At 41.4% G+C, this 25,156-nt stretch overlaps 2 protein-coding genes across 3 annotated transcripts in view; both read right to left on the reverse strand.

Annotated features, from left to right (window-relative positions):
- Positions 1-3,125: 3,125 nt before the first annotated feature.
- LOC122540173 (complement C1q subcomponent subunit C-like) lies at positions 3,126-13,398 on the reverse strand. 2 transcript variants are annotated; one of them, XM_043675507.1, is made up of 3 exons: positions 13,252-13,398; positions 6,485-6,654; positions 3,126-3,778 (listed from the first exon to the last, which is right to left on the reverse strand). In XM_043675507.1, exons 2-3 carry the CDS (start codon positions 6,648-6,650, stop codon positions 3,225-3,227), a joined length of 720 nt encoding a protein of 239 aa, XP_043531442.1. In that variant the 5' UTR covers positions 6,651-6,654; positions 13,252-13,398; the 3' UTR covers positions 3,126-3,224. The 2 variants fall into 2 exon arrangements, with proteins under 2 accessions (XP_043531442.1, XP_043531441.1); XM_043675506.1 differs by having other exon boundaries at positions 6,485-6,676; positions 13,252-13,397.
- Positions 13,399-23,397: 9,999 nt separating this feature from the next.
- The window catches only part of LOC122540174 (complement C1q subcomponent subunit B-like), a 52,051-nt gene continuing 50,292 nt past the window's right edge, over positions 23,398-25,156 (reverse strand). Inside the window, exon 3 of the mRNA XM_043675509.1 lies at positions 23,398-24,639. Coding sequence (XP_043531444.1) covers positions 24,086-24,639 — 554 coding nt within the window. The 3' untranslated portion in view covers positions 23,398-24,085. The remainder of the gene's footprint in view (positions 24,640-25,156) is intronic.

Genomic DNA, 25,156 nt, shown 5'->3' on the forward strand with positions numbered 1-25,156 from the left:
TCAGTACTTTCTACACTGGTAGTTGGCTGAAAAAAATGTACTGAAGTCCCAGGTTGGTGCTGGAATACCAAGCAAGAAGTTTCAGTCATCTTTAGTTTAAAGAAAAAGTTAATAAACATTTTGCTCCCTGCCTTTTAATTTCTGGTTAGCACCTTGATATAGTGAAATCATAGCATCATAAAATCATACAGCATTGAAGAGATCCTTTGGCCATTGAGTCTCACTGAGGCTATAACCTTGAATGTTATCACTTTTCAAAAAGGTTGTGAGGTTTCCCTCCTCAACTACCCTCCCACACAGTCATCTCAGATTCCCACTATACCCTGAGTGAAAAGGCCATTCCTCAAATCCACTCTAAACCTCCTGCCCTTCACCTTCAAATTATGTCCCCTTGTTATTGACCCTTCAATGAAGAGCCAGTCAATTGCTTCCTAAAAAGAAGTAACTTATTTTTCTAATCAACCTGCTCAGAGATGCTATTATGCACCTCTGGAACAGGTGGAACTTGAACCCAGGCTTGCAGGTTGAGGGGTAGGGACACCACCACTGTGTGGACCCAAACAAATGGAATTCTTTATGAATTTGCATGCCAGCACCATACTAATCTTGGAATTGTATCATTCCAAATCCCATTCATGCCTCTGATAATCTTATACATTTCTATCAGATCTCCTTTTAGCCTTTTCTGTTCTAAAGAAAACAACCAGGGCTTATCAAGCCTCTCTTCATAGCTGAAATGCTCCATTCCAGGTCATATCCTAGTGAATATCCGTAGCAATCACATGCTGCCTATAGTGTGATGATCAGAACTGCATACAACACTGCAGCTGTAACCTTACAAAAGTTCTGAACAGCTTCAGCATGATTTTCCTCCACTTATATTCAGCCACTTGACTGATTAAAGCAAGCTTTCTGTCTGCCTTCTTAACTTCATAATTAATCTGCCCTCACGCTTTCAGGCATCTGTGGACAAACAGCCCAAGATCTTTCTGTTCCTCTAAGCATCCTAGTGTTTTGCCATTCATTGAGTACTCCCTTGTCTTGTTCCTTCTTCCAAAATGCATCACCTCATATTTATCAAGGTTAAATTTCAATTACTTATCCAACCGATCCAATTACATCTTCCTCTAACATCTTCTTCACTGTCAAGGACCTGGCCAAATGTTCCATCATTCACAATTTACTCATTTTCTCTCTCACATTTGCATCAATATTGTTTATACACATCTTGAACAATAAGGGACCCAGCCCTGATCTCTCCAGTGACACAAACAGCCTTGTACCACCACTCTCTGTCTCTTACCACTGAGCCAACTTTGGATCCATCTTGCCAGGTTACCCTGAATCCTATGTGATTTTACCTTCTTTGACTCCCATGTTAAACTATTAACTTTAGTTAATGCCGCTGTCAGCTGTTGTCTCTCAGACTACTTTTGAGACACCAGTAAATCATTTCTTTCCTCTGTTCATAAAACCACCTCTCACAAAATGTCCAAGTTTGATTCTTTATTGAAGTAGTACTCCATAGAACTGAACTCTCTACTACTTACCCAAAATAAAATAGTGTGATAAATTATCATGCTGATGTTTTTACTCATTATTGAACACTTACCACTGAGCAAGTGAAATGAGGCATGTTGATCTTTGACATGGCATCAGATTCTAGGCATTCCTGAATAACTCATTTATCATTACCTTATTGTTAGCTTATCAAGGTTCTTTTCTAAGAACCCAGTTTGTTCCATGTGGAGATGATTCAGCACTTATGGACAGTTCATGACTTAACTTTAATGTGGCATCACTGAAGTGATGGTGTTATCAGGCAATGATGAAGATCTACAACGTAAAACACATTTATTGAATACTTTCTTGAATAAATTGCTTGTGAGTCCACATACAGTTTTAATGCAGAAAAAGGCCATGATTATTAGCACAGGAAATACAACAATCAACAAGTAACATTTATCTCCTGGCTGTTTGTCATGATATATAGCAGAGTGAGAATCACTATACATAGAGGGATAACTCCCAACTGGGCAGTACCTTTTCAGGCAAGTTTACAGATTTATTGAAGTTGCTGCTGAAGTATGTAAGTCATCATTGGTAAACAAATCTTAAATTTATACATTTTACAATGTGTACTTTTGCTTCTCTGTTGAATGTCTGAATGGTGCGATGTTTTGTGAATGGTCTGTGAAGGTTAGTATTGAAAGATAGCAGAAACAGTGGGGCTTTTGAGTGTCGAACAAAGAACTTATGAATTAAATATTACTATCTCTCATGAGCTATCAATGTTTTTTATATGGGACTGAAGTAGCTTCCAGGTAAAATTACCAGATTAAGAACAAGACCAACACAAGGCCATCTCAGTGGGGCCCAGGTCAGGGAGCAGGAAGAAGAGAACAGAGATCCCGTAACATATGAGGAGAAAGTGAGGTCTGCAGATGCTGGAGATCAGAGCTGAAAATGTGTTGCTGGAAAAGTGCAGCAGGTCAGGCAGCATCCAGGGAACAGGAGAATCGACATTTCGGGCCTTCCTGAAGAAGGGCTTATGCCCGAAACATCGATTCTCCTGTTCCCTGGATGCTGCCTGACCTGCTGCGCTTTTCCAGCAACACATTTTCATCCCGTAACATATTACAGGTGAGATTGAAATAGCTGAGGAAAAGGAGAGTAAGGTCTGACTGTGCGGCTCCGAGTGCATTGTCTAAATCATTGATTTGTGTCAGAGTATTGGTAGTATTCCCTCACTGGGATAGACCCATTACTTTTAGCAATGAAATTAGTTAAATCTCATTGTGGTCAATAATGGATGGAGTCAGCATAAACAACTATGCTGCAACATAACACAGTCCTCCACATTAGAAATTCTACTCATGAGTACAATCATCTAATCTGCCTTTTTGTAATAATACTTTGTACCTGCAATAGTCTGTACTCTTCTAATAGACTTTGACCAAGATGTAACTTGTTTCATAGCTGGTGAGGAATGCAGCTCCTCAATGAGAGAAGGATAAAAGCCTCCTCAACACTGACATCATAACTTGTGGTGAGTACTCAAACAGGGACAGTTCATAAATTGGCAACAGTGAATACATATCACAACTGTGAGAAGGAAGCTGATATGATTTATCTCAATTTTAATAGGCAAATGTTAGCCACATGATAAAGACAACTTTTAAGATTTCCAACAGAGCATTCAGCCAAACGTTTTCTTTGAATTCTTAATCTGGAAAGAGAAGAAATCCACTGAAGACACTGTCATGATCTTCTTTCCCCATCATGGCATTGTAATCTGTTGCTTCAAGCCAAACCTCATCATTGACCTGCAAGTGGAGTACAATTCCTCCAGAACTGGCCTGATAGAACTGGCCGTGATTGCAGAAGCCAGCTTTCTTTATTCCATTCATGTTCAAGTTAATGCATAAATTATTATCTGACGTTGCGTAGTACACAAAGTAATAAAAACCGGTTATGTTACAGGTGAACACACCTGTGTCACTGTTATAGTGATTTTGATCATTAGATATGATTTTACTGAATCTGATGTGGGTCTCCCGTGGTGGATATGTGTGTCCCCCTCTCTTTGCAGAAAAGGCAGATTTTAATGTGCTCTTGTGGTCTCCTGATCGCCCTTTTTCCCCTTTCTCTCCCACATTGCCTGGATCCCCCCTTTCCCCTGGAGGCCCCCTTCGCCCTCTCTTTCCGGTTGGGCCAGTGTCTCCTGTATCGCCTTTCTCGCCATCTCCACCCTGAGAGAGAGCGAAGCCAGGGACACCTGTCAAAAAGCAGATATTCATTTTGTTAAATATTCCATAAAATCATCATGTAACAAACCTTGAAATGTATCTTCGATGTGATGGGCTAGCAGATAAATCAAAATGGTCCATGCCAGCCAGAATGTGCCAATGCCCAGCCTGGATAAATAGGAATAGTGGTAGGCTCCAAAACCACGCATCAAGTCCACAAAAAAGGGCATTCACAAACCAGATGGGCTTTTCTGACAATCAATGATAATTTTGTGATCAATATCAGTGAGACTAGCTTTTAATTTCAAATTCTGTTAATTGAAATTACAACCCACCAGTTCCTCAGATGGGATTTGAACCTACAGTGCCAGAAACTTAGTCTGGCCCTATATGGGTGCTGGCCCAATGCCTTTACCACAACCACAGCACCAACTAGTTAATTTGCTCCTTAAAGAAATGTTTGTTAACAAACATGCAAAAAAAAAAGCCAATGAGCTGACAGTTAGAAATCTAGTGAACTCACCAATCCGGAACTATCTCACCTTTCCAAAAGTCAAACTTCCAACAGCCCAGAAAAACTTAATTCTGAATGCAAAAGTCAATGCAACTTGTAGACATTTACAGTTATATATCCTGGTTTGTGGGTTAGGTAATTGTGCAAATGTGGTGGATAATACAAAACTAAATAAATGTTTTAATGTTTATCTGTACACTTGCTTCAAAGTTATACTTTGAGAAGAAGAATTATCTGATGAGTGTTTAATAATATTTATATCTAGGCGATCTCCACAAGGAATACTGGGATTAGATTGCTGAGGGAACGTGGCGTTCAGACAGTAAGTAAGGAGAGTAGTTACATTCAGCAGAGAACTGTTACAGTCATGAATGAGCTCTTGCATAATGTAAGTAAAGCAAAAGCTGAAGGAACAATATTTCTCAATGTTATTTTCCACCACCATAACCACAGTAAATTCTGTATTGTGAAATAATCTCTGCTCCTGTCCCCACTGAGAATATTTTCTAATTGTGGGAATCTGGACCTGTTTGGCATTTATTTTCCATCGCTGTGAACTGAGTGCCTTGCTTGCTAGTTAAATACAAGTTTTGGACTGGAGTCCACTTGTTGGCCAATCCGAGTGATGGTGGCAGATTTCTTCTCTGAGGGAACATTAATGAATTTGTTTGGTAAGCACAGATAACCTGAAAGGCTAATAGCCAGAACAAGCAGTGCAATACTGGTAATGTTAGTGGGCTAGGAATGAAGAGGCCTACCCTAATGCTCTGGGACGGTGGCTTCAAAGCCCTCCACAGCAGCTGGGGTTTTATATTCAGTTCATTAATAAATCAGTTTCATTCTTAATGATCTGAAAACTGTTGGTTGGCCTGAAACCCATCTGCTTACTGATTCTGTTTAGGGAAGGAAATTTGATGTCTTTACCTGGTTGGCTTTCCTACTTACTTTAAACCCATGGTAGAAGTGGTCAACTTATAACTGCCCTCTTAAATGGTTAAGCAAGTCACTTAGTTGTAGATATCTCAAGCCACCAGCTGAAGGGCAATAAATACTGTCCTTGCTAATCTTGCCAACTTTACAAAATTGAAAAGATTTTTTAAAATTCTTCTGGGGTCAGAGCAAGGCAATTTCATTCCATCATCTTGGCGAATACATGGGTGAGCATGGGCACACCTCAGTGCACACAAAGGGGGTAGGAAATGATAGTGGGGCTGGGGCTGAGTGAAGGGGCTAATGTGGAAAACCAATTGGAAAGGCCACACGACAAGCTGAGAAAAATATACACCTGGGCAGTTGTGCTAGCTTATCCCCTTGCTCAATACCACATCGAGGTTGGGCTTGGTTATCTCGGTACCCACTACCCACAGCCCTCCAGTAACTGGGGAGCAGCATCTTGCTTGGATTTACATCAGGCTTTACTCTGGAATATTACCCAGGCTCTATTTACATTCATAACATTTAAAAACTTTTAAAGGAAAATCACAATAAATATTTGAAATTGGGAAGCTAAATACCTTGGAGCGAGAGTGTGTTGGAGGGTGGGAGAGTGGTAGTAATTTTCGAGCTGTCCTAGGAAAGAGATGCTTTGATATAATGGGCCAAACAGCCCGGTTCGATACTATAAATTTGAATGGGCTACTTGGGTGGCATTCACAATGTCCAGGGTGAAGCCAGCATAGACTCCTTGTATCCTCATGAACTTCCATCTTGAGGTGAAGCCTAGCGCAGACACCCACCCTCGAGAGCATTGAGGTGAAGCCTGCCCTGAGTAGACTAGAGGCTAGAACAGAGTTACCTGCTCAGTCTTCGCTGCTTGGAAGGAGTGTAATTCTGAACTTTTTATTCCTTTATTTTTTTAATTTATCCCGAGGGTTTTGTACCTCGATACTTTTTGTATCTAAAGTGGCATGAAAGTCTGTAATGCTGGACTTCTCATTTCCTTTATTCTAATTTGTTCTGAAGAATCTGTACCTCTGTACCTTTGTACCTAAGGTGATCCCCTATGCAGCGACTTTGGAAGCTTTTCACTGTACTTGTGGAGTAAATGTGACAATAAACCTAATTCTAATCTTATTTCTGCTTCGAATAAGAGCCCATCTCCCTGACTGTATATACGATGGTTAGATGCCTCAGTAATTTGCGCTGGAATAACTGATGTAATGTTTTGATCTACAATGTGAACACAACATCAATGTGGTTTATTGTGATTCTGCTGGTTTACCTGGATTTCCTTTTGCTCCTTTTATACCATTTCTGCCGTCTTTGCCAGGTATCCCTGGTATTCCATGACAACCGGGTACACCTGGGATTCCAGAAGTGGTTTCGAAGCCTTGAATTAATGAACTCAGCATTGACACCAGGAGCATCAGCGAAATGACAATCATCATGTGCCTGTAAAATGTGCAGCCAGAACCTGGATTTGAATATCACACAATCAAACTGTGCATTTAAGAACACAAAACATTAAGGTAGAATTGCAGTGAAATTCAATTGAAAACAAATCGATTACATTTAAGATAATTAAATCTTTTGTTATCTGTGGTTCTCCAAAAAAGGACAGCAATTTTCAAATAGAACTCTCCATAAATTCTCTGTGTGCTGCCCCATCTTGTGGTTAGTAAGTCACTGTGCCTTTGATGCAGATTTAACTAAAGCCACCTTTAGACAATGAATCCCAAACTGGGGCGAATGACATTTGTGGCTGATATGTTAAGTAGCCAGGCCTTTGCACTTGGTAATAAAGGAGTGGACAAGAAATATAGAACACAGATTCCGAGGATAACCAACTAATCTTAATGATAGTGTTGGATGGTAGTGCTTTTAAAGAGACTTCCTGCCCGGCAGTCCAACAGCAAGGAAGATTGACAATTTGAAAGACCGACAACTAATTTGCCTGACAGATTGGCAACCTGATAGCCATTTTAATTGACAGACTGATAGTCAATCTGACTGACAGCCCTGAAGCCTGACAGATGGGTAGACTGAATACTTAAAAGCCTAGGAGAAAGTGAGGACTGCAGGTGCTGGAGATCAGAGTCAAAAAGTGTGGTGCTGGAAAAGCACAGAAGATCAGGCCGTAGCTGAGAAGCAGGAGAGTTGAAATAAGGACTTACATCGACAATCGTACTCCTCAGATGCTGCCTGACATGCTGTGCTTTTCCAGTACCACACTTCTTGACACTAGTTAAAAGCCTGACAGCTAGTCTGACAGTCAGCCTGTTGAGTAAGACAGGGAGCAGGACAGCCCAGGAAGAGGAGATGAGATTGTGGTTGGGGTTTGGGGAGGTGATTAGTTCTGTAGTGTGATGTTATGTGATGTAACAGTCAGAGAGCTGGATTGCGGTCAGTGATGCCATTTTGTGGTTTACTCTGCATATACCAGTCTGAATAACATACCACAGAGAGTCAAGTTCTTCTAGAGTCAGATATCTAAAATTTATTTACAACATTAAATATTTACAAAATTATGATATCACGGGGACATAGCAATGTAGGAACAGGAGTAGACCATTCAGCCCCTCAAGCCTGTTCTCCCATTCAATGAGATCACAACTGATCTGTGCAATAATACATTTGCATAATAAAAAAAATGATCATCTCAGATTTAAAATTAACCACCAATCTAAAATCAATGATTGCTTGTGGAAGAGAGTTTCAAGCCACTCACATCCTTTCTGTGAATAAATAGAACATACATAGAACATAGAACATTACAGCGCAGTATAGGCCCTTTGGCCCTTGATGTTATACCAATCTGAAGCCCATCTAACCTACACTATTCCATATACGTCCATATGCTTGTCCAATGACGACTTAAATGCACTTAAAGTTGGCGAATCTACTACCGTTGCAGGCAAAGCATTTCATACCCTTACTACTCTCTGAGTTAGGATACTATGTCTGACATCTGTCCTATATCTATCACCCCTCAATTTAAAGCTATGCCACCTCATGCTCGCCGTCACCATACTTAGAAAAAGCGTCTCCCTGTCCACCCTATCTAATCCTCTGATTTTTACATGTCTCTACTGAGTCACCTCTCAACCTTCTTCTCTCCAATGAAAACAGTCTTAAGTCCCTCAGCCTTTCCTCGTAAGACTTCCCCTCCATACCAGGCAACATCCTAGTAAACCTCCTCTGCACCCTTTCCAAAGCTTTCACATCCTTCTTATAATGTAGTGACCAGAACTGTGCACAATACTCCAAGTGCAGCCGCACCAGAGCTTTGTACACCTGTAGCATAGCCTCATGGTTCCGGAACTCGATCCCTCTATTAATAAAAGCTAAAACACTGTATGCCTTCTTAACAACCCTGTCAATCTGGGTGGCAACTTTCAAGGATCTGTGTACCTGGACACCTAGATCTCTGTTCATCTACACTACCAAGAACCTTACCATTAGCCCAGTACTTTGCATTCCGGTTACGCCGACCAAAGTGAATCACCTCACACTTGTCTGCATTAAGCTCCGTTTGCCAACTCTCAGCCCAGCTCTGCAGCTTATCTATGTCTCTCTGTAACCCACAACATTCTTTGTCACTATCCACAACTCCACTGACCTTAGTGTCGTCTGTAAATTTACTAACCCACCCTTCTACGCCCTCATCCAGGTCTTTTATAAAAATGACAAACAGCAGTGGACCCAACACCGACCCTTGAGGTACACCACTAGTAACTGTACTTCAGGATGAACATTTCCCATCAACCACCACCCTCTGTCTTCTTTCAGCAAGCCAATTACTGATCCAAACTGCTATATCTCCCACAATCCCATTCCTCTGCATTTTATACAATAGCCTACTGTGGGGAACCTTATCGAACACCTTGCTGAAATCCATATACGCCACATCAACCAGTATACTCTCATCTACTTCTTAACATTTCCACTGAACAGTTTGAGCTCTAATCCTCAGTCTACATCGCAGCCATACATGAACAGTCTGGGTTTTAATCTTAGTGATGTTACAGTCTTGGCACAAATATGTAGGAAAGCACTGAATTTCAGAAGCCAAGTGAGAGTGGATGTGATATCAAGATCACATTCGACTGAACGTGGCATCAAGTAAAACTGGAATCAATGGGAATCAGGGCAAAGTTCTCAGCTGGTTGGAAACATACCTAGCACTTGGGAAAATGGTTGTGGTTATTGGAGGTCAGTCATCACAGCTCCTGGACATCTCTGCAGGAGTTTCTCAGGATACTGTCCTACCTCAAACCATCTTCAGCTGCTTCATCAAGTACCTTCCCTCCATCGCAAGGTCAGAAGTAGGGATGTTCACTGTTAATTGCACAATGTTCAGCACCATTCACGACTCCTCAAATATTGAAGCAGTCCATATTCAAATGAACAATATCCAGGCTTAGGCTGACAAGTAGCAAGTAACATTCATCCCTCACAAATAATAGGCAATGACCATTTTCAATAAGAAATTATTCCACCATCTCCCTTTGATGTTCAAAGGGATTACTAATGCTGAATCCCACACTATCAACATCCTGGGGGCTACTACACACCAAAAACAGAACTTGACTTGCCATATAAATAGTATTTGTCATTTATTTGCAGATTATTAAAGTTGATACTTTCTTTAAACAACTGAGGTTCTGAGAGAATGTCAAAGAAATGTCAATCCATGGTTCTTTTTGTTTTCCATCTTTTTGCTCTCTAAAATACTGGTGTATGAAGTTATAGTGCAATATAGTTCGATATTATGCTTGTGTTGACGTCTCTGCACTTTTTTATATTGTATGTTGTGGGCTTTTTAAGAATTATAGGCTTATAGTAGCAGATATCTTCCTGTACATTGAGCTTACACAATAACACTGAATGATGATGTTACATGGGCTTTTTTTACTTTTGTCACAACTTGGAAAAAAAGTTGGTAGTAAACTTAATTGACATCAGGACATTAGTAAGGCTTTTTTCATATAAAAATGTTTTAAAACATACTGCCCCATGACTTTTGTTGTGGTTTTTACTTTAAAATTCTGAAGAAATCATTTTACGTGAAAAGGCATTACTTGCATCTTGATGTTGATCAAGTCTGCCATTTTATTTTTTCCAAATTGTAATCCACATTAGAGACACCACAGATAGTTGCTCAACCTTTTAGCCAGCTAACTGCAATTTATATACAATACTAATTATACAATATCAGAGACTTACACACGTAGTCTGGGTTCGCTGCTTACTGATGTTACTGAAAATGACATACACAATCAACTGTCTATATCGACTCCATTGCACAGAGTAAGAGAGGTGGTACCTTTATGTTATAATGTCACAAGTTGTGTTGTCATGTTATTGTCATAAACAGACAGTGCTGTCTGGTCTGGAATCTGTGCCAGAACACAGCAGTGAACCATGGAGATTGTGGCCTTCTGAATTAGGTGGTTGGTGGAGAGATCAGTAGGAGTACACGTTTGTGTGGAAGCTGGAGAGGTTGGAGTGGAAATTGAAAGAGTGGGGAAAGGTTGCAAATGTTTGTTGACAGTTAACAATGAGGAGTACAGTCTGACCGTATATTTACTGTAACATCAAAGCATGGAGTCTGACTGTGTATTGCTGGTTAGCAGTGAGAATAGGGTCAGACAATGACAGGAAAAAAAAGGAGTGTAGTAACATGTAGGAGAATGTCTGACTGAGTGCTACTGAATATCAGTGAAAAATATAGTGTAAGTGTTAATAGTTTATACCGAGAAGTACAGTCTGATTATGTATTGAATGTTTTCAATGATGCATAGAGCCTGACCATGTATTAATGGTTATTACTGAGATGTACAATCTGACTGTATTGTGCCATTGTACATCAAGAAATATATCCTGCCAGTATATTCACAATTTACACCTAGGAAAAAGTCTAAATGTACACTAATAGTGAACAGTGATTTATACAGACTGTATGCCAACAGTGACTAGGAGAAAGTGAGGACTGCGGATGCTTGAGAGTCAGTGTCAAAAAGTGTGGTGCTGGAAACGTACAGCCTGTCAGGCAACATCTGAGGAGCAGGAGAGTCAACATATTAGGCATAAGCCCTTCATCAGGAATGTGGAGGGGGACTAGAGTTCAGAGATAAATAGGAGGGTGAGATGGGGCTGGAGGAAAGGCTGGGAAGACAATAGATGGTTGCAGGTGGAAGCAATGTGATAGATCGATGAGGAGAGTGAAGTGTATAGGTGGGATGAATGATGGACAGGTAGGACAGGTCAAGAGGATGGTGCCAAGTTGGAGGGTTGGATCTGGGATGAGATAAGGGGAGAGGAGATTTGGATACTAGTGAAATCAGTGTTGATGCGTGTGGTTGGAGGGTCCCAAGGCAGAAGATGAGGCGTTCTTCCTCCAGTTGACAGGTGGTTTGATTTGGCAGTGGACGAGGCCTAGGATTTTCATGGCCTTGTGGGAGTGGAAGGGGGAGACAAAGGGGTTGGCCACAGGGTGGTGGGGTTGTTGGGTGCATGTGTCCCAGACATCTTCCCTTAACCGCTCTGTGAGTTGGCGTTCTGTCTTCCCGATGTAGAGGAGACCACATCAAGAGCAACAGATGCAATAAATGAGGTGGGTGGATGTGCAAGAAAGTTTCTGCCAGATTTGAAATGATCCTTTAGGGCCTTGGATGGAGATGAGGTGGGAGGTGAGGACGCAGGCTTTACACCTCATGTGGCGGCAAGGGAAGGTGCTGAGTATGGAGGGTGGGTTGATGGGGGGCTTGGACCTAATGAGGGAGTCACGGAGGGAATGGTCTCTGCCGACTACAGATAGGGGTTGGGAGGTAAGTATATCTTTGGTGTTAGGGTCTGACTGTAGGTGGCAGAAATGGCAGAGAATAGTGTACTGTATCTGGAGTTTCATGGGGTGGAAGGTTGCTATCTTTGTTAGCAGTTGGAGGGGTGGGGTTCGAGGATGGAGGTGCAGGAAGTGGAAAGGATGCAGTGAAGGGCTTTATTGATCACATGGGAGAGGAAATTGCAGTTCTTGAAATAGGAGGACATCCTGGAGGGGAATTGCTCATTCTGGGAGTAGATACAGTGGAAATGGAGGAATGGGGAGTAAGAAATCGCATTTTTACAGGGGAGGGTGATTGGGGGATTGGAAGGAGGTGTAATCAAGGTAGCTGTGGGAGTCGCTGGGTTTGAAATAGATGTCTGTGTTGAGTCAGTTGCTGGAGATAGAGACGGAGAGGTCCAGGAAGTGGAGAGAGGTTTGGAGATGGTCCATGTGAACTTGAGGTTAAGGTGGAATGTGTTGATTAAGTTGATGAACTGTTCAACCCGCTAATGGGAGTACGAGGTGGCGCCGATACAGTCATCAATGTAGCGAAGGAAAAGGTGCTAACAGTTAAGACTAAGGGGTAGAGTAAGAACGTGTGTTAACGGTGAGCAACAAGAAACACAATCTGACTATGTGCTGAGAGGTAACAGTGAGGATTTAATTCAGACTGACACTGATTTATTATGACTAAACGCTAGAGGGTGTGAAGTCAAATTCTTTCATCACATGCTATTTTACACTCAACTCTCAGACTGTCTTTGAGCAATATGAGCCTTATCCTAATCTGTGTAAATGCTGCACTGACGGGCTCCAACAATAAGTTGCTCAGTGATATTAAGAATAAAAGATTGTCATTCCTTTGCTTTGGAAACAGCTCTATGACCATTTTTTCAGAATATGATCAACTAAAATTATTGCTGGATGTGACAGCTTCAAAGACTTAACTTTCTAAAGCCTACAATAACATGTTACTGTCAAATTCTTGAATAGTTATTTCATTTTGTTTCATAAAGTATCATCTCCCTTGGTTGCTCAGATGTTACTTTCATGTTTCATGCTAAACTTACATGGATGACTAAATTTTGAATTATATAATGGTGAAGGGGTTAAGTTTATTTCAAGTTTTTAATCATGATACATGATAAACTATTTATGCAATAAACTATGTAATACTTCAACTTTATTCTCCTAACTTTAATATCAAGAAATTAAATTCTTACCTTATTGATATTCAAAACTTTCAAATGAGAACACCCAGATCAGACTTTAACGGAGTCTCAATGACTTGAGCAATTCTGAAGTTTTCTTCGTTAACCTGGAACACTGGGAGGGAGGAACGGAGGGAAGTGTGATGTAACAGGGCTGCTGTTCATGCCAAGCCCTCTATTTGAACTCCAGCAATGCCAACTTTCAGTTCCCTATTTTATTCACTTTGTTATTGTTGGCCCTAAAGTTATTTTAAAAATGTATATTATTTTATTTCAGCCAAGGAAGAGAAAAACATGCCAAATTCAAGTCCAATTCATTTATTTGGCTGAGCTCATTGTTTCTAACACTGAAACATACGGATGCGAAATGGATTAACTCACAACATACTAGACATCCAAATAATCATAAGACCTTAAAGCCATAAGATTTAGGAGCAGAATTAGGCCATTCAGCTCAAAACATCTGTACCACCATGCAAACATAGTTGGTATGTTTCTCAACCCCTCATTCTTCTGCTTTCTACCTGTTACCCTTGATCCCTTTATCCTACCTATCTTTGTCTTCAATATACTCAATAACTTGGCCTCCACATCCTTCTGCAGCAATGAGTTCCACAGATTCACAACCCTCCAGCTGAAGAAATTTCTCCTCATGTCAGTTCAAAAGAATCATCCCTTCACTCTGAGGCAGTTCCCTTGGATCCTAGTCTCTCTCCTACTAGTGGAAACATCTTCTCCACATCTAGATAATCCAGGTATTTCATTACTCTCTAATTTTCAATGAAATCTCACCTCATCCTTCTAAAATCCATCAAGTATAGTATCAGAGTCTTTATAACCTTTCCTTGTATGAAAGGCCCTTCATCCTTGGATCATACTTGTGAAACTCCTCTGAACCCTCTCCAACACCAACACATCTTTCCTTAGATGCAGAGCCCAAAACTGCTCCAAATTCCAAATAATCAGAGCTTTATACAGCCTCAGGTCTCAGGCGCTGTGAGGTAGCAGTGCTAACCACTGTGCCACCATGCCGCTCATTGCCATTGCTGCTCCATTGTCCTCCCTGGTAAGCTTCCTTTCTTGTCAACTCTGGCCAATTCCTCTCTGATGTCTTTGTAGTTACCTTTACTCAATTGTAATACTATTATTCCAGCTGGTTCCAGCTTCTCCGTCTCAAGCTGCAGATTGAATTCCATTATGTTGTTGTCACTGCCCCCAAAGGGTTCCTTCACTTTAAGCTCCCTAATCAAGTCTGCCTTATTACATATCACCAAATCCAGAATTGCCTGTTCCCTAGTGGGCTCAATCACAAGATGCTCGATAAAAATATCTCATAGCCATTCCATAAATTCCTTTTCTTAGGATCCTCTACTAGGCTGATTTTCCCAGTCCACCTGCATTATTATTGTCATGCTGGAGTCCCCCATTATTATAGTACTGAAGTCCCCCATTATTATTGTGGTACTGGTATCCCTCATTATTATTGTAGTACTGATGTCCTCTATTATTATTGTAATACTGAAGTCCCCCATTATTATTGTAGTACTGAAGTCCTCCATTACTATTGTAGTACTGGAGTCCCCCATTATTATTGTAATACTGAAGTCTCCCATTATTATTGTAGTACTGAAGTCCCCCATTACTATTGTAGTACTGGAGTCCCCCATTATTATTGTAGTACTGAAGTCCCCCATTATTATTGTTGTACTGCCTTGCTCACATGCTTTCTCTATCAGCTGATTTATTTTCTGTTCCACATCCTGAATACTACTCAGAGGCTTGTACATAACTCCCATCAGGGTTGCTTTTGTTTTGCAGTTCCTCAACTTTACCCACTCAGATCCTAGGCTTTCCAACTCTATGTCACTTCTTGCTATCAAGTTAATTTCATTTCTTACTAACAAGTCAACCCCATCCCTCTGCATATCTTCATGTCCTTTTGAAACCCTTGGATATTTAATTCCCTGCCCGAATACCCTTGCAGCCATGTCTCTGTGACGCTCAGAATAGCATACCCACCAATTCCAATCTGCACTACAAACTCATTTACTTTGTTTCATATATTGTGTGCATTTAAGTACAACACCTGCATTGACTGCCCTCCACTCTCATAGTTGTCCTCTTATCTGCTTTGCCTAAAGTTTGATTCCTGAACCTTTCCTTACTCTCTGTTCTATTACTTGTCCTGGCAACTTTATTAATCTCTCTTGAGCCTTCCCTGCTTTTAACTAGTTTAAGGTTCTTATGAACCCCGTATTAAGTCTTTCCTGATAATCAGCTCATCAAAAGTTATTATAACATTCCTGGAATTTATTGCAGTTGTTCTGAAGAGTTCATGTCCTGCCTCACAATGGCTTTTGGACAGTTTTGCTAATGGTTTGAATTACGTTGATGTAAATGATCCATGAACTTTGTATCCACAGTTGAACAATATCAAAGGAGAATAATAAAAGAAACACAAAAGAAGGGAGACTGTTGTGTTTATCCAGAACTTTTCATCACTACTAACCATCTCAAAGGGATTTACTTTGCATTTTAGTAAAGAACTTTATGCAAGGTGTACTCAATTTTGGAATCCAAGAAATGTACCAAACAATTTGCACAGAACAAACTCCCACAAAAAGCCACGTGACTGACCAAATAATCTGCTTTTTTTGACATTGATACTGGGAGAGCTTTTCTGATCTTTAAAATAGAATCATGGTATCTTTAATGTCACCAGGTTAGAAATGGTGCCTTAGTTAAATGTCTAATCTGAAAGACATTACCTGTGACAGTACACTATTGCCTCAGTATTGCAATGAAAAATGAATCTGATTCTTGTATTCAAACCATAAGGAGACACTTTCCCTCAGACTTGATGTTTTGATAATTGTGCAACTTGTCCATTTCAGTCAGAATTATCTAATTTTGAATCCCACTTCATTGACTTGTGCACTGTTCGACAATGACATGGATTCCAAACCTGACATCATGGCAAGTGACATTCCTGTATTCAGGGCACACTGCACCTTCAGTTATTCTCTTGAAGTAACACTGTCAGTGTAGTCAGTCACCTGTGTGTGTGTAATGAGTAAGCACAGAACCCAGGCTATGTGTGTAAATCTCTGGTATTCTAGCCATATAAACTGTTTGTGTTGTTAATCAGCTTCATGTTTTAACAATAACCCGGTCTTTGTGGGATTAGTCATGCAGGCTAGCATATCAAAAATCACAAAGTACTTGTGAATGCAGCAAGTATAATTAGTAAGTTTATAGATGATATAAAAATTGGTGATGTTGCAGATAGCGAGAAGGATGGCCTCAGCTGATAAATTAGGCAGCAATGGCAGTTGGGATTTAATCCTGATAAGTGTGAAGTGATACATTTTGTGAGGTCTAATAAGGGAAGGATATACACAATGACTGGTAGGCAACTAGGGAATACTGAGGAACAAAAGGACCTTGGTGCACAAGTGTCAGCATCTGTAGATAGCGTGATGAAGAAGACATATGGGATGTGCCTTTATTAGCCAGGGTGTAGGATATAGGAGCAAGTAAGTCTTATTGGAACTTTATTAAACATTGGTTAGGCTATAGGTGAAATGCTATGTGCAAGTTTGGTCACCACACTATTGAAAGGATATGATTGCACTGGAGAGGGTGTAAAGGAGATTCAACAGGATGTTGTCTGGGACGGAAAGTCTCAGTTATGAGGAGACACTGGATGGGCTGGGTTTGTTTTCCCTGGAACCGAGGAGACTGAAGGATGATCTAATTGACATATACAAGATTATGAGAGGCATAGACAGAGTAGATTGTGAGAACCTTTTCTTGATAGAAGATATGAAAAATGTGTTGCTGGAAAAACACAGCATGCCAGGCAGCATCCGAGGAGCAGGAGAATTGACGTTTCGGGCATAAGCCCTTCTTCAAGAATGAGGCTGGTGTGCCAAGCGGGCTGAGATTAAAGGTAGGGAGGAGGGAATTTGGGGGAGGGGCGCTGGGAATACGATAGGTGGAAGGAGGTGAGGGTGAGGGTGAGGGTGATAGGCTGGAGAGGGGGTGGGGGCATAGAGGTCGGGAAGAAGATTGCAGGTCAAGAGGGCGGTGCTGAATTCGGGGGATTGGGACTGAGATAAGGTGGGGGGAGGGGAAATGAGGAAGCTGGAGAAATCAACATTCATCCCGTGTAGTTGGAGGGTTCCTAGGCAGAAGATGAGTCGCTCTTCCTCCAGGCGTCGTGTGGCCAGGGTCTGGTGATGGAGGAGGCCAAGGGCCTGCATGTCATTGGCGGAGTGGGAGGGGAGTTAAAGTGTTCAGCCATGGGGCAGTTGGGTTGGTTGGTGCGGATGTCCCAGAGGTGTTCCCTGAAACATTCCGCAAGTAGGCGGCCTATCTCCCCTATGTAGAGGAGACCACATCAGGTGCAGCAGATACAGTAAATGATGTGTGTGGAGGGCAGGTGAATTTGCGATGGATATGGAAGGATCCATTGGGGCCTTGGAGGGAGGTGAGGGGGGAGGTGTGGGCGCAAGTTTTGCATTTCTTGCGGTTGCTGGGGGAAGGTGCCAGGAGTGGAGGTTGGGTTGATGGGGGGTGTGGACCTGATGAGGGAGTTGCGGAGGGAGTGGTCTCTCTGGAACGCTGATAGGGGTGGAATTGGTCCTCCTGGGAGCAGATGCGGCGGAGGCGAATGAATTGGGAATATGGGATGGCGTTTTTATAGGGGGCAGGGTGGGAGGTAGCTGTGGGAGTTGGTCGGTTTGTAGTAAATGTCAGTGTTGAGTCGATCGCCCGAGATAGAAATGGAGAGGTCTAGGAAGGGGAGGGAGGGTCCAGGTAAATTTACTTGCCTCAGGTAAAACAAGTGGGCCACGTTGATTGGTGTAATGTTCTTAAATTCTGCTCTGAAGTTATAGAAAGTAAAGGCAATGAATGACTATATCTATAAGTGATCTTTGTTTGCTGCTGTCACATTAAACAGTTTTGTCACTTAGATATTGAATGGAATTTCAGTGAAGTGTGATTCCCATAAAAGTGCAGTAAAATCCCAAGCAATGGCTCAGCATCTCCCTCATTCTTTATTTACATTAAGAGATCTTTGCAGATGATTGGGTTGCCTTCTCTAATCTGGGATCATGACACATAATGCTTCTGAACTCTGTAACATACTGCTCAATACCACTTAATTGAACAGACTTGTCCAACCTTTCCTCACGGAGATACCAGTGACTTATTTCAATTTTACTCTCACTTGTGGGCTGATGACTACATTTCAAACAGATGTGGTTTGGTAGCACACTAGACATGAATATCAGAAAAAAAAGTCTAAAACAATAAGTCATAAACTTAAATAAATGACTGTTTAATAAAAGTCACCATTAAATAGTGCCAAGTAGCACAGCTAACTACTAAAAGCTTTTCTGACTTTTTAGACCAAGTATGATCAGCAGTGAAGGGGAGGGGAGTGGGCCATGGTAAGGTGTTGGGCTTAACTAACATCACCCTTGTGTTCATCTCTGGTGGCACACGGTCTGGGATGGCCTCTCTCCGTCATTCACAAACTCTATCATTCTCCAGCACTCACTTACTCTCATTGACACATTCACTCAATCTCACTCGCTGACAGACTCATTCACTTACTCATTCACTCACTCATTCACTCACTCTTCCTTACTCACTCACAGCTTCTCACTCACACCCTTTCTCACTTATCTGGAGGAGTACCTCCTGGTAGAATCTTCCAATTAGATTTCCTGACTTCAAAAATTATCCATCATTTTGGCTCTTAGTATCCTTTGAAAAGGTTTAATTCTGCAGTCTGTTGTGTCAAGCCAAAACAAGGAATAAATCTGAAGCAACAAAATTGACAGAGTCATGAGCATCACTTATGATATCAGACAAAAACAAAAGGTGTACTCTCTCCAGTTGGTTTGCAAAATCCTCCTCATTAAGCTTTTTGGGCAGTGGAGAAAGGAGGAAGGTGGGGATTGTGCCAAAATTAGGACAGCAACAGCCTGACACAGTCATACTCACAGAGTCTTGCCTCACTATCAATGTTGAAAAGAGTGGCACTGGAATCAGGATGAAGGGCTTATGCCCAAAACATTGATTCTCCTGCTCCTCGGATGCTGCCTGACCTGCTGTGCTTTTCTAGTGCCTCACTTTTCGACTCTGATCTCCAGCATCTGCAGTCCTCACTTTCTGCTACTCACTGTCAATGTCCTAGACATCAGTAAATGCCAATCACATTGCTTTGGGTCTAGAGTCACATACAGTCAGACCAAATTAAGGGCATAAAATATGAAATTTTGTTTTTGTGTGGAAGATGTTTATCTACTTTCTGAAAAAAAAAATTCAATTTGAAGATTTAATGGAAAGACCTTGTAGCCTGTTGGGATTCCAAATTGGGGTGGCAAGTGAAAGGTCTGCATAGTGTACATGCTAAAATCAGCATCTAATCAAATTAAAATCTTTGATCATTACAAAGAAAGTTTTCTTGTAAAGGAATATAATCCTGCATCCTTGATCATGATATTCTTCCGATAAAGCTATAGTTTCCTTTCATTAATATTGTACAGTGTAACTTTTTTTAAATTTCGATTTGTATCAAATAGCAATTCTTTATCTCTATATACAGTTTATCAGAGTATTCCAAACTTTTGTAGCTAAAATGGAGGTTTTCCCACTTTTTTTCTGGTGAATATTTTCCAGTCTTTCACATTCTAAACACAAAGCATGTTGTCTTCTACAATATTTTAACTGGTTCTACGGCAACAGACTTAATAAAGCTTCCTGCTGAACTCATGTGTTAAATCATAAGTATCTTAAGAGCAAAAGAGAAAGCATATAACATGATGAAGGGCAATGGGAAGCTAGAGGATTGGGAAGCTCACAAAGACCAACAGAGGGCAACAAAAAAATAAGTAAGGAGGGAGGAGATTAAATTTGAGGCTAAGCTAGTCAGTAATATATAAAAAGAAAGTAAAGACTGCAGATGCTGGAGAGTCAGAGTCAAAAAGTGTGGTGCTGGAAAAGTACTGCAGGTCAGGCAGTATCTGAGGAGCAGGAAGTTTTTCATTTCAGACATAACCCCTTCATCAGGAATGTGAGGAGAGAAGGGGGCTGAGAAATAAGTAGAAGGGTGGGGGTGGGACTCAGAGGAAAGTAACTGGAAAGGTGATAGGTGGATGCAGGTGGAGTGATTGAGATAGGTCGCTGTGGAGGGTGGAGCAGATAGGTGGGAAGGATATTGGACAGGTAGGACAGGTCGAGTTGGAGGGTTGGATCTGGGATGAAGTGGAGGGAGGGGAGATTTGGAAACTAGTGAATTTAATGCTGATGCTGTATAGTTGAAGGGTCCTTGGACAGAAGATCAGGCATTCTTCATCTGGTTGTTGGGTGGCTTGGACTTGGCGATGGAGGAGGGTAGGGTTTGCATGTCCTTGGGAGAGTGAGTGGGGGAGGGGGGTGGGTGTTGAGGTAGTCAGCCTCAGGGCAGTGGGATTGTTTGGCGCGTGTGACCCAGGGATATTCCTTAAAATGGTCTGTGATATAGAGGAGAGTGAATCAAGAGCAACAGACATAGAAGATGAGATGAGTGGATGTGCAGGAAAATCTCTGCCAGATGCCAAAAGATCCTTCTGGGACCTTGGACAGAGGTGAGGGGGGAGGGGTGGGCACAGGTTTTACACCTCGTTCGGCAGCAAGGGAAGGTGCCAGATGTGGAGGGGGTTTGGTTGCGGGTATAGACCTAATGAACGAGTCAAGGTGTAATATAAAGGAAGACTGTAAGAGTTTCTTTAGTCGTCCAAAGTCCACTTTTGACAACTGGAAAATGACACTGGACATATAGTAATGGGGAATGAGGAAATGGCTGAAGAACTGAATAATAACTTCACAGTGGAAGACACAAGTAAAACCCCAAAAATTCAAGACAGTGTGGGGGCAGAGCTGAGTATGGTGACCAACACCAAGGAGAAGGTGCTGGAAAATCTGAATGGCCTGAAAGTGGATAAATCACTTGGAGCAGATGGACTACACCCCAGAGTTCTAAGGGAGATAGCTGAAAAGGTAGTGGAGACGTTAGTGGTGATATTTCAGGAATCATTAGAATCAGGGAGAATCCCAGAGGACTGGAAAATCACTAACATAACACTCTTGTTTTATAAGGGAGTAAGGCAAAAGATGGAAATTTCCAGACCGATTAGCCTAATCACGTTTGTGGGTAAGATTCTGGAGTCCATTCTGAAGGATGAGATTTCTGCATACTTAGAAGTGTATGGTACAATAGGGCAAAGGCAGCATGGCTTCTTCAAGGGGAGGTCATGCCTGTCAAATCTGCTAGAATTCTCTGTGGAAGTAAAAAGCATGTTAGACCAAGGAGAGCCAATGGATGTTATCTACCTAGGCTTCAAGAAGGCTTTTGACAAGGTGCCGCACAGGAGGCTACTGAGTAAGATAAGGGCCCATAGTGTCCAAGGCAAGGTGCTAGTGTGGATCGAAACCTGGCTGTCTGGCAGAAAGCAGAGAGTGGGGATAAACGTATCTTTCTCAGGATGGCAGCCAGTGACAAATGGTGTTCTGTAAGGGTCAGTGTTGGGACCACAAACTTTCACTTTATACATTAACAATCTATATGAAGGAATTGAGGCCATTCTGGCTAATTTTGCAGTTGATACAAAGATAGGTAGAGAGACAGGTTGCAATGAGGAGGTGGGGAGGCTGCAGAAGGTTTGGACAGGTTAGGACCATGGGCAAAGAAATGACAGATGGAGTACAACATGGGAAAGACTGAGGTCATACACTTTGGTAGGAAGAATGGAGGCATGAACTATTTTCTGAATAGGGAGAAAATTCAGAAGTCTGAAGTGCAAAAAGACTTGGGAGTTTGCATACAGGATGCTCTCAAGGTAAACCTGCAGTTTGAGTCAGTGGTAAGGAAGGCAAATGCAATGAAGGCGTTTATTTTGAGAGGACTTGAATATAAAGGCAAGCTCCACTGTTTCTGGAGTGTGTTTAGAGGACGTTCATGAGAATGATCCCAGGAATGAAAAGCTTAACCTATTAGGAATATTTGAGGAGTCTTTGTCTATACTCGATGGAGTTGAGAAGGATGAGGAGGGAATCTAATTGAAACATACAGAATACTGAATGGCTTGGACAGAGTAGATGTTGGGAAGATGTTTCCATTGTTAGGAGAAACTAGGACCTGAAGGCACAACCTTAGAGTAAAGGGAAGACCTTTTAGAACGGAGATAAGGAGAAACTTCTTCAGCCAGAGAGTGGTGAAGCTATAGAATTCACTGCCTGGCTGTGGAGGTCAGGTCATTGAGTATATTTAAGACAGAGATAGATAGGTTCTTGAGTATCAAAGGTTATGGGAAGAAAGCAGAAGAATGGGTTTGAGAAACTTATGACTGAATGACGGAGCAGACTCGATGGGCTAAATGACCTAATTTCTGCTTCTATGTCTTATGGCTTATGGGTGGGGCTTAATGCAATTTTAACATTAATCCTTTCAGAACTATGACTTTATATAATGCTTATCAGCTTAAAAAAATCAAGGTGCTTCTTCAGGTGCTAGTTATTTGGGGCTGTTAACTTTTATAAATTCCTTTATACTTACATTTTATACTTACAGAAGTAAAGGCACATCTATCAATCTTCATACTGTGTCGACAAAGGCAAATAAAGCACTGCAACTGAGTATGGACTGTATTTAATGCCCTGACTAGATGCACATACAGGAAATTCAGACACACAACATTCAGAAAATTCAAAACATGATTTATTGGGTGGCACGGTGGCACAGTGGTTAGCACTGCTGCCTCACAGTGCCAGAGACCCGGGTTCAATTCCCGCCTCAGGCGACTGACTGTGTGGAGTTTGCACATTCTCCCCGTGTCTGCGTGGGTTTCCTCCGGGTGCTCCGGTTTCCTCCCACAGTCCAAAGATGTGCAGGTAAGGTGAATTGGCCATGCTAAATTGCCCGTAGTGTTAGGTAAGGGGTAAATGTAGGGGTATGGGTGGGTTGCGCTTCGGCGGGTCGGTGTGGACTTGTTGGGCCGAAGGGCCTGTTTCCACACTGTAATCTAAAATCTAATCTAGTTCCCTCCAGTTGAAATGAGCAATGTTTTTATTTAAATTTGTTTTTCATTCTTTACAAACAGAGACTGAATAAAACAATTCACTTTATTTAAGATTTGAAGTTATACATAGAAGCTTTGTTTGCATAACCAGTTTCAGAGGAGGTTGTCTCAATGCATTTCATAAAGTTTATGCAATGTCAGGTACAAATTATTAAGGAAACAATAGGCATTTACATATTGAAATTGATACATTTTATACTTACAGAAGTAAAGGCACATCTACCAATCTTCATACTGTGTCGACAAAGGCAAATAAAGCACTGCAACTGAGTATGGACTGTATTTAATGCCCTGACTAGATGCACATACAGGAAATTCAGACACACAACATTCAGAAAATTCAAAACATGATTTATTGTCCATTTTCTTAAACCATAAGAAATCATAAATGGTCAATTAAGCAGTATTGTTACATTCTCATTAATTGCTGGGGTTTTAAAACAGCTCCATAGGAGATAGCAGATTCTATAAACAGTAAAATATTCAATACAAATTCACCCTTTGCCAAAGACGCTAACCTTTCATTTTAAATGGATTAGCTTCCACCTTTAAATAAAGCAGAGAGAAATGTGTTAGCTGTATGCTGGTATCATATGGGGTTGTTTCAAAACCTCAGCATTTCAGTACAAATCTTTACAGGTATCTCTAGACAAGACTTTGAGCAAATGCATGATGTTCAGTTGCAAGACTGTGTCATTCCTCTGGTTGAGAATTTAATCTGGAAATATGAGGAATCCATTGAAGACACTGTCAGCTCCATCCATTCCTATAATTGAACTGGATTCAGATGCTTCAAGATGGACAAAATCATTAGTCTTCAGTTTAAGGACAACTCCCCCAGAACTCACCTGGTACATATTGTACACCTGATCACAGAAACCAACCTGTTTTACTTGATTGAGCATGATGTTAATACAAAGGTTACCCTTGGAAGTTGCATGATAAACAAAATAATACAAGCCTGGTATTTGGCACTGAAATTTTGCAGATCTTGGTAAATAATTGCCTTGTTTGTTGGTTATCAGTTTATCAAACTTTATTGGAAACCTCCTTGGGTTCGCCATTGTATTTCTAGCCATGGAGAAAGCTGACTTCAGGGTACTTGTGTGGTCTCCGACATCTCCTCGCTCACCCTTCTCCCCTCTTGCACCTTTCTCTCCTTTTTCTCCACTTTCACCTTCAGGCCCAACTTTTCCTATTGTGCCCTCCAAGCCTGGTTCACCTTTCTGGCCCTTGGCACCAGCCAGACCTGCTGCTCCAGGGGGACCTGTCGACAGAATACAATTGGGATTATATTTCAGAATCCCACTTCCATGCATTCGGACAGGTGAATATCACATTTCTCAAAATTCAGAATAGAAAGACAAGCCCCAAGTTGCATTATTTGACCACACTTACGAACAAAGAACGCAGAAAATAAAACAGTATAACTCAGGAACAGGCCCTTTGGTCCACCGTGTCTGTACCAACCATCATGCTATTCTAACCTAATCCTATTTGCTTGAACGTGGTCTGTATCCCTCTATTCCCTGCCTGTTTTTGTGTCTATCTAAATGGCTGTTAAACATTGCTATTGTATCTACTGCTACCACCTCTCCTGGCAACATGTTCCAGGCACCTACTACCTTCTGTGTAAAAAACTCACCCTGCACATCTGTTTTAAACTTGTCCCCTCTCACCTTAAACCTCAGCCCCCTAGTATATTTCATTTCTAACCTGGGAAAATGACGCTGTCCATCCACCCCATCCATACCTCTCATAATTTTATACACTTCTATCAGGTC

This window comes from Chiloscyllium plagiosum, chromosome 34, assembly GCF_004010195.1.
Source record: "Chiloscyllium plagiosum isolate BGI_BamShark_2017 chromosome 34, ASM401019v2, whole genome shotgun sequence".
Lineage (NCBI taxonomy): Eukaryota > Metazoa > Chordata > Chondrichthyes > Orectolobiformes > Hemiscylliidae > Chiloscyllium > Chiloscyllium plagiosum.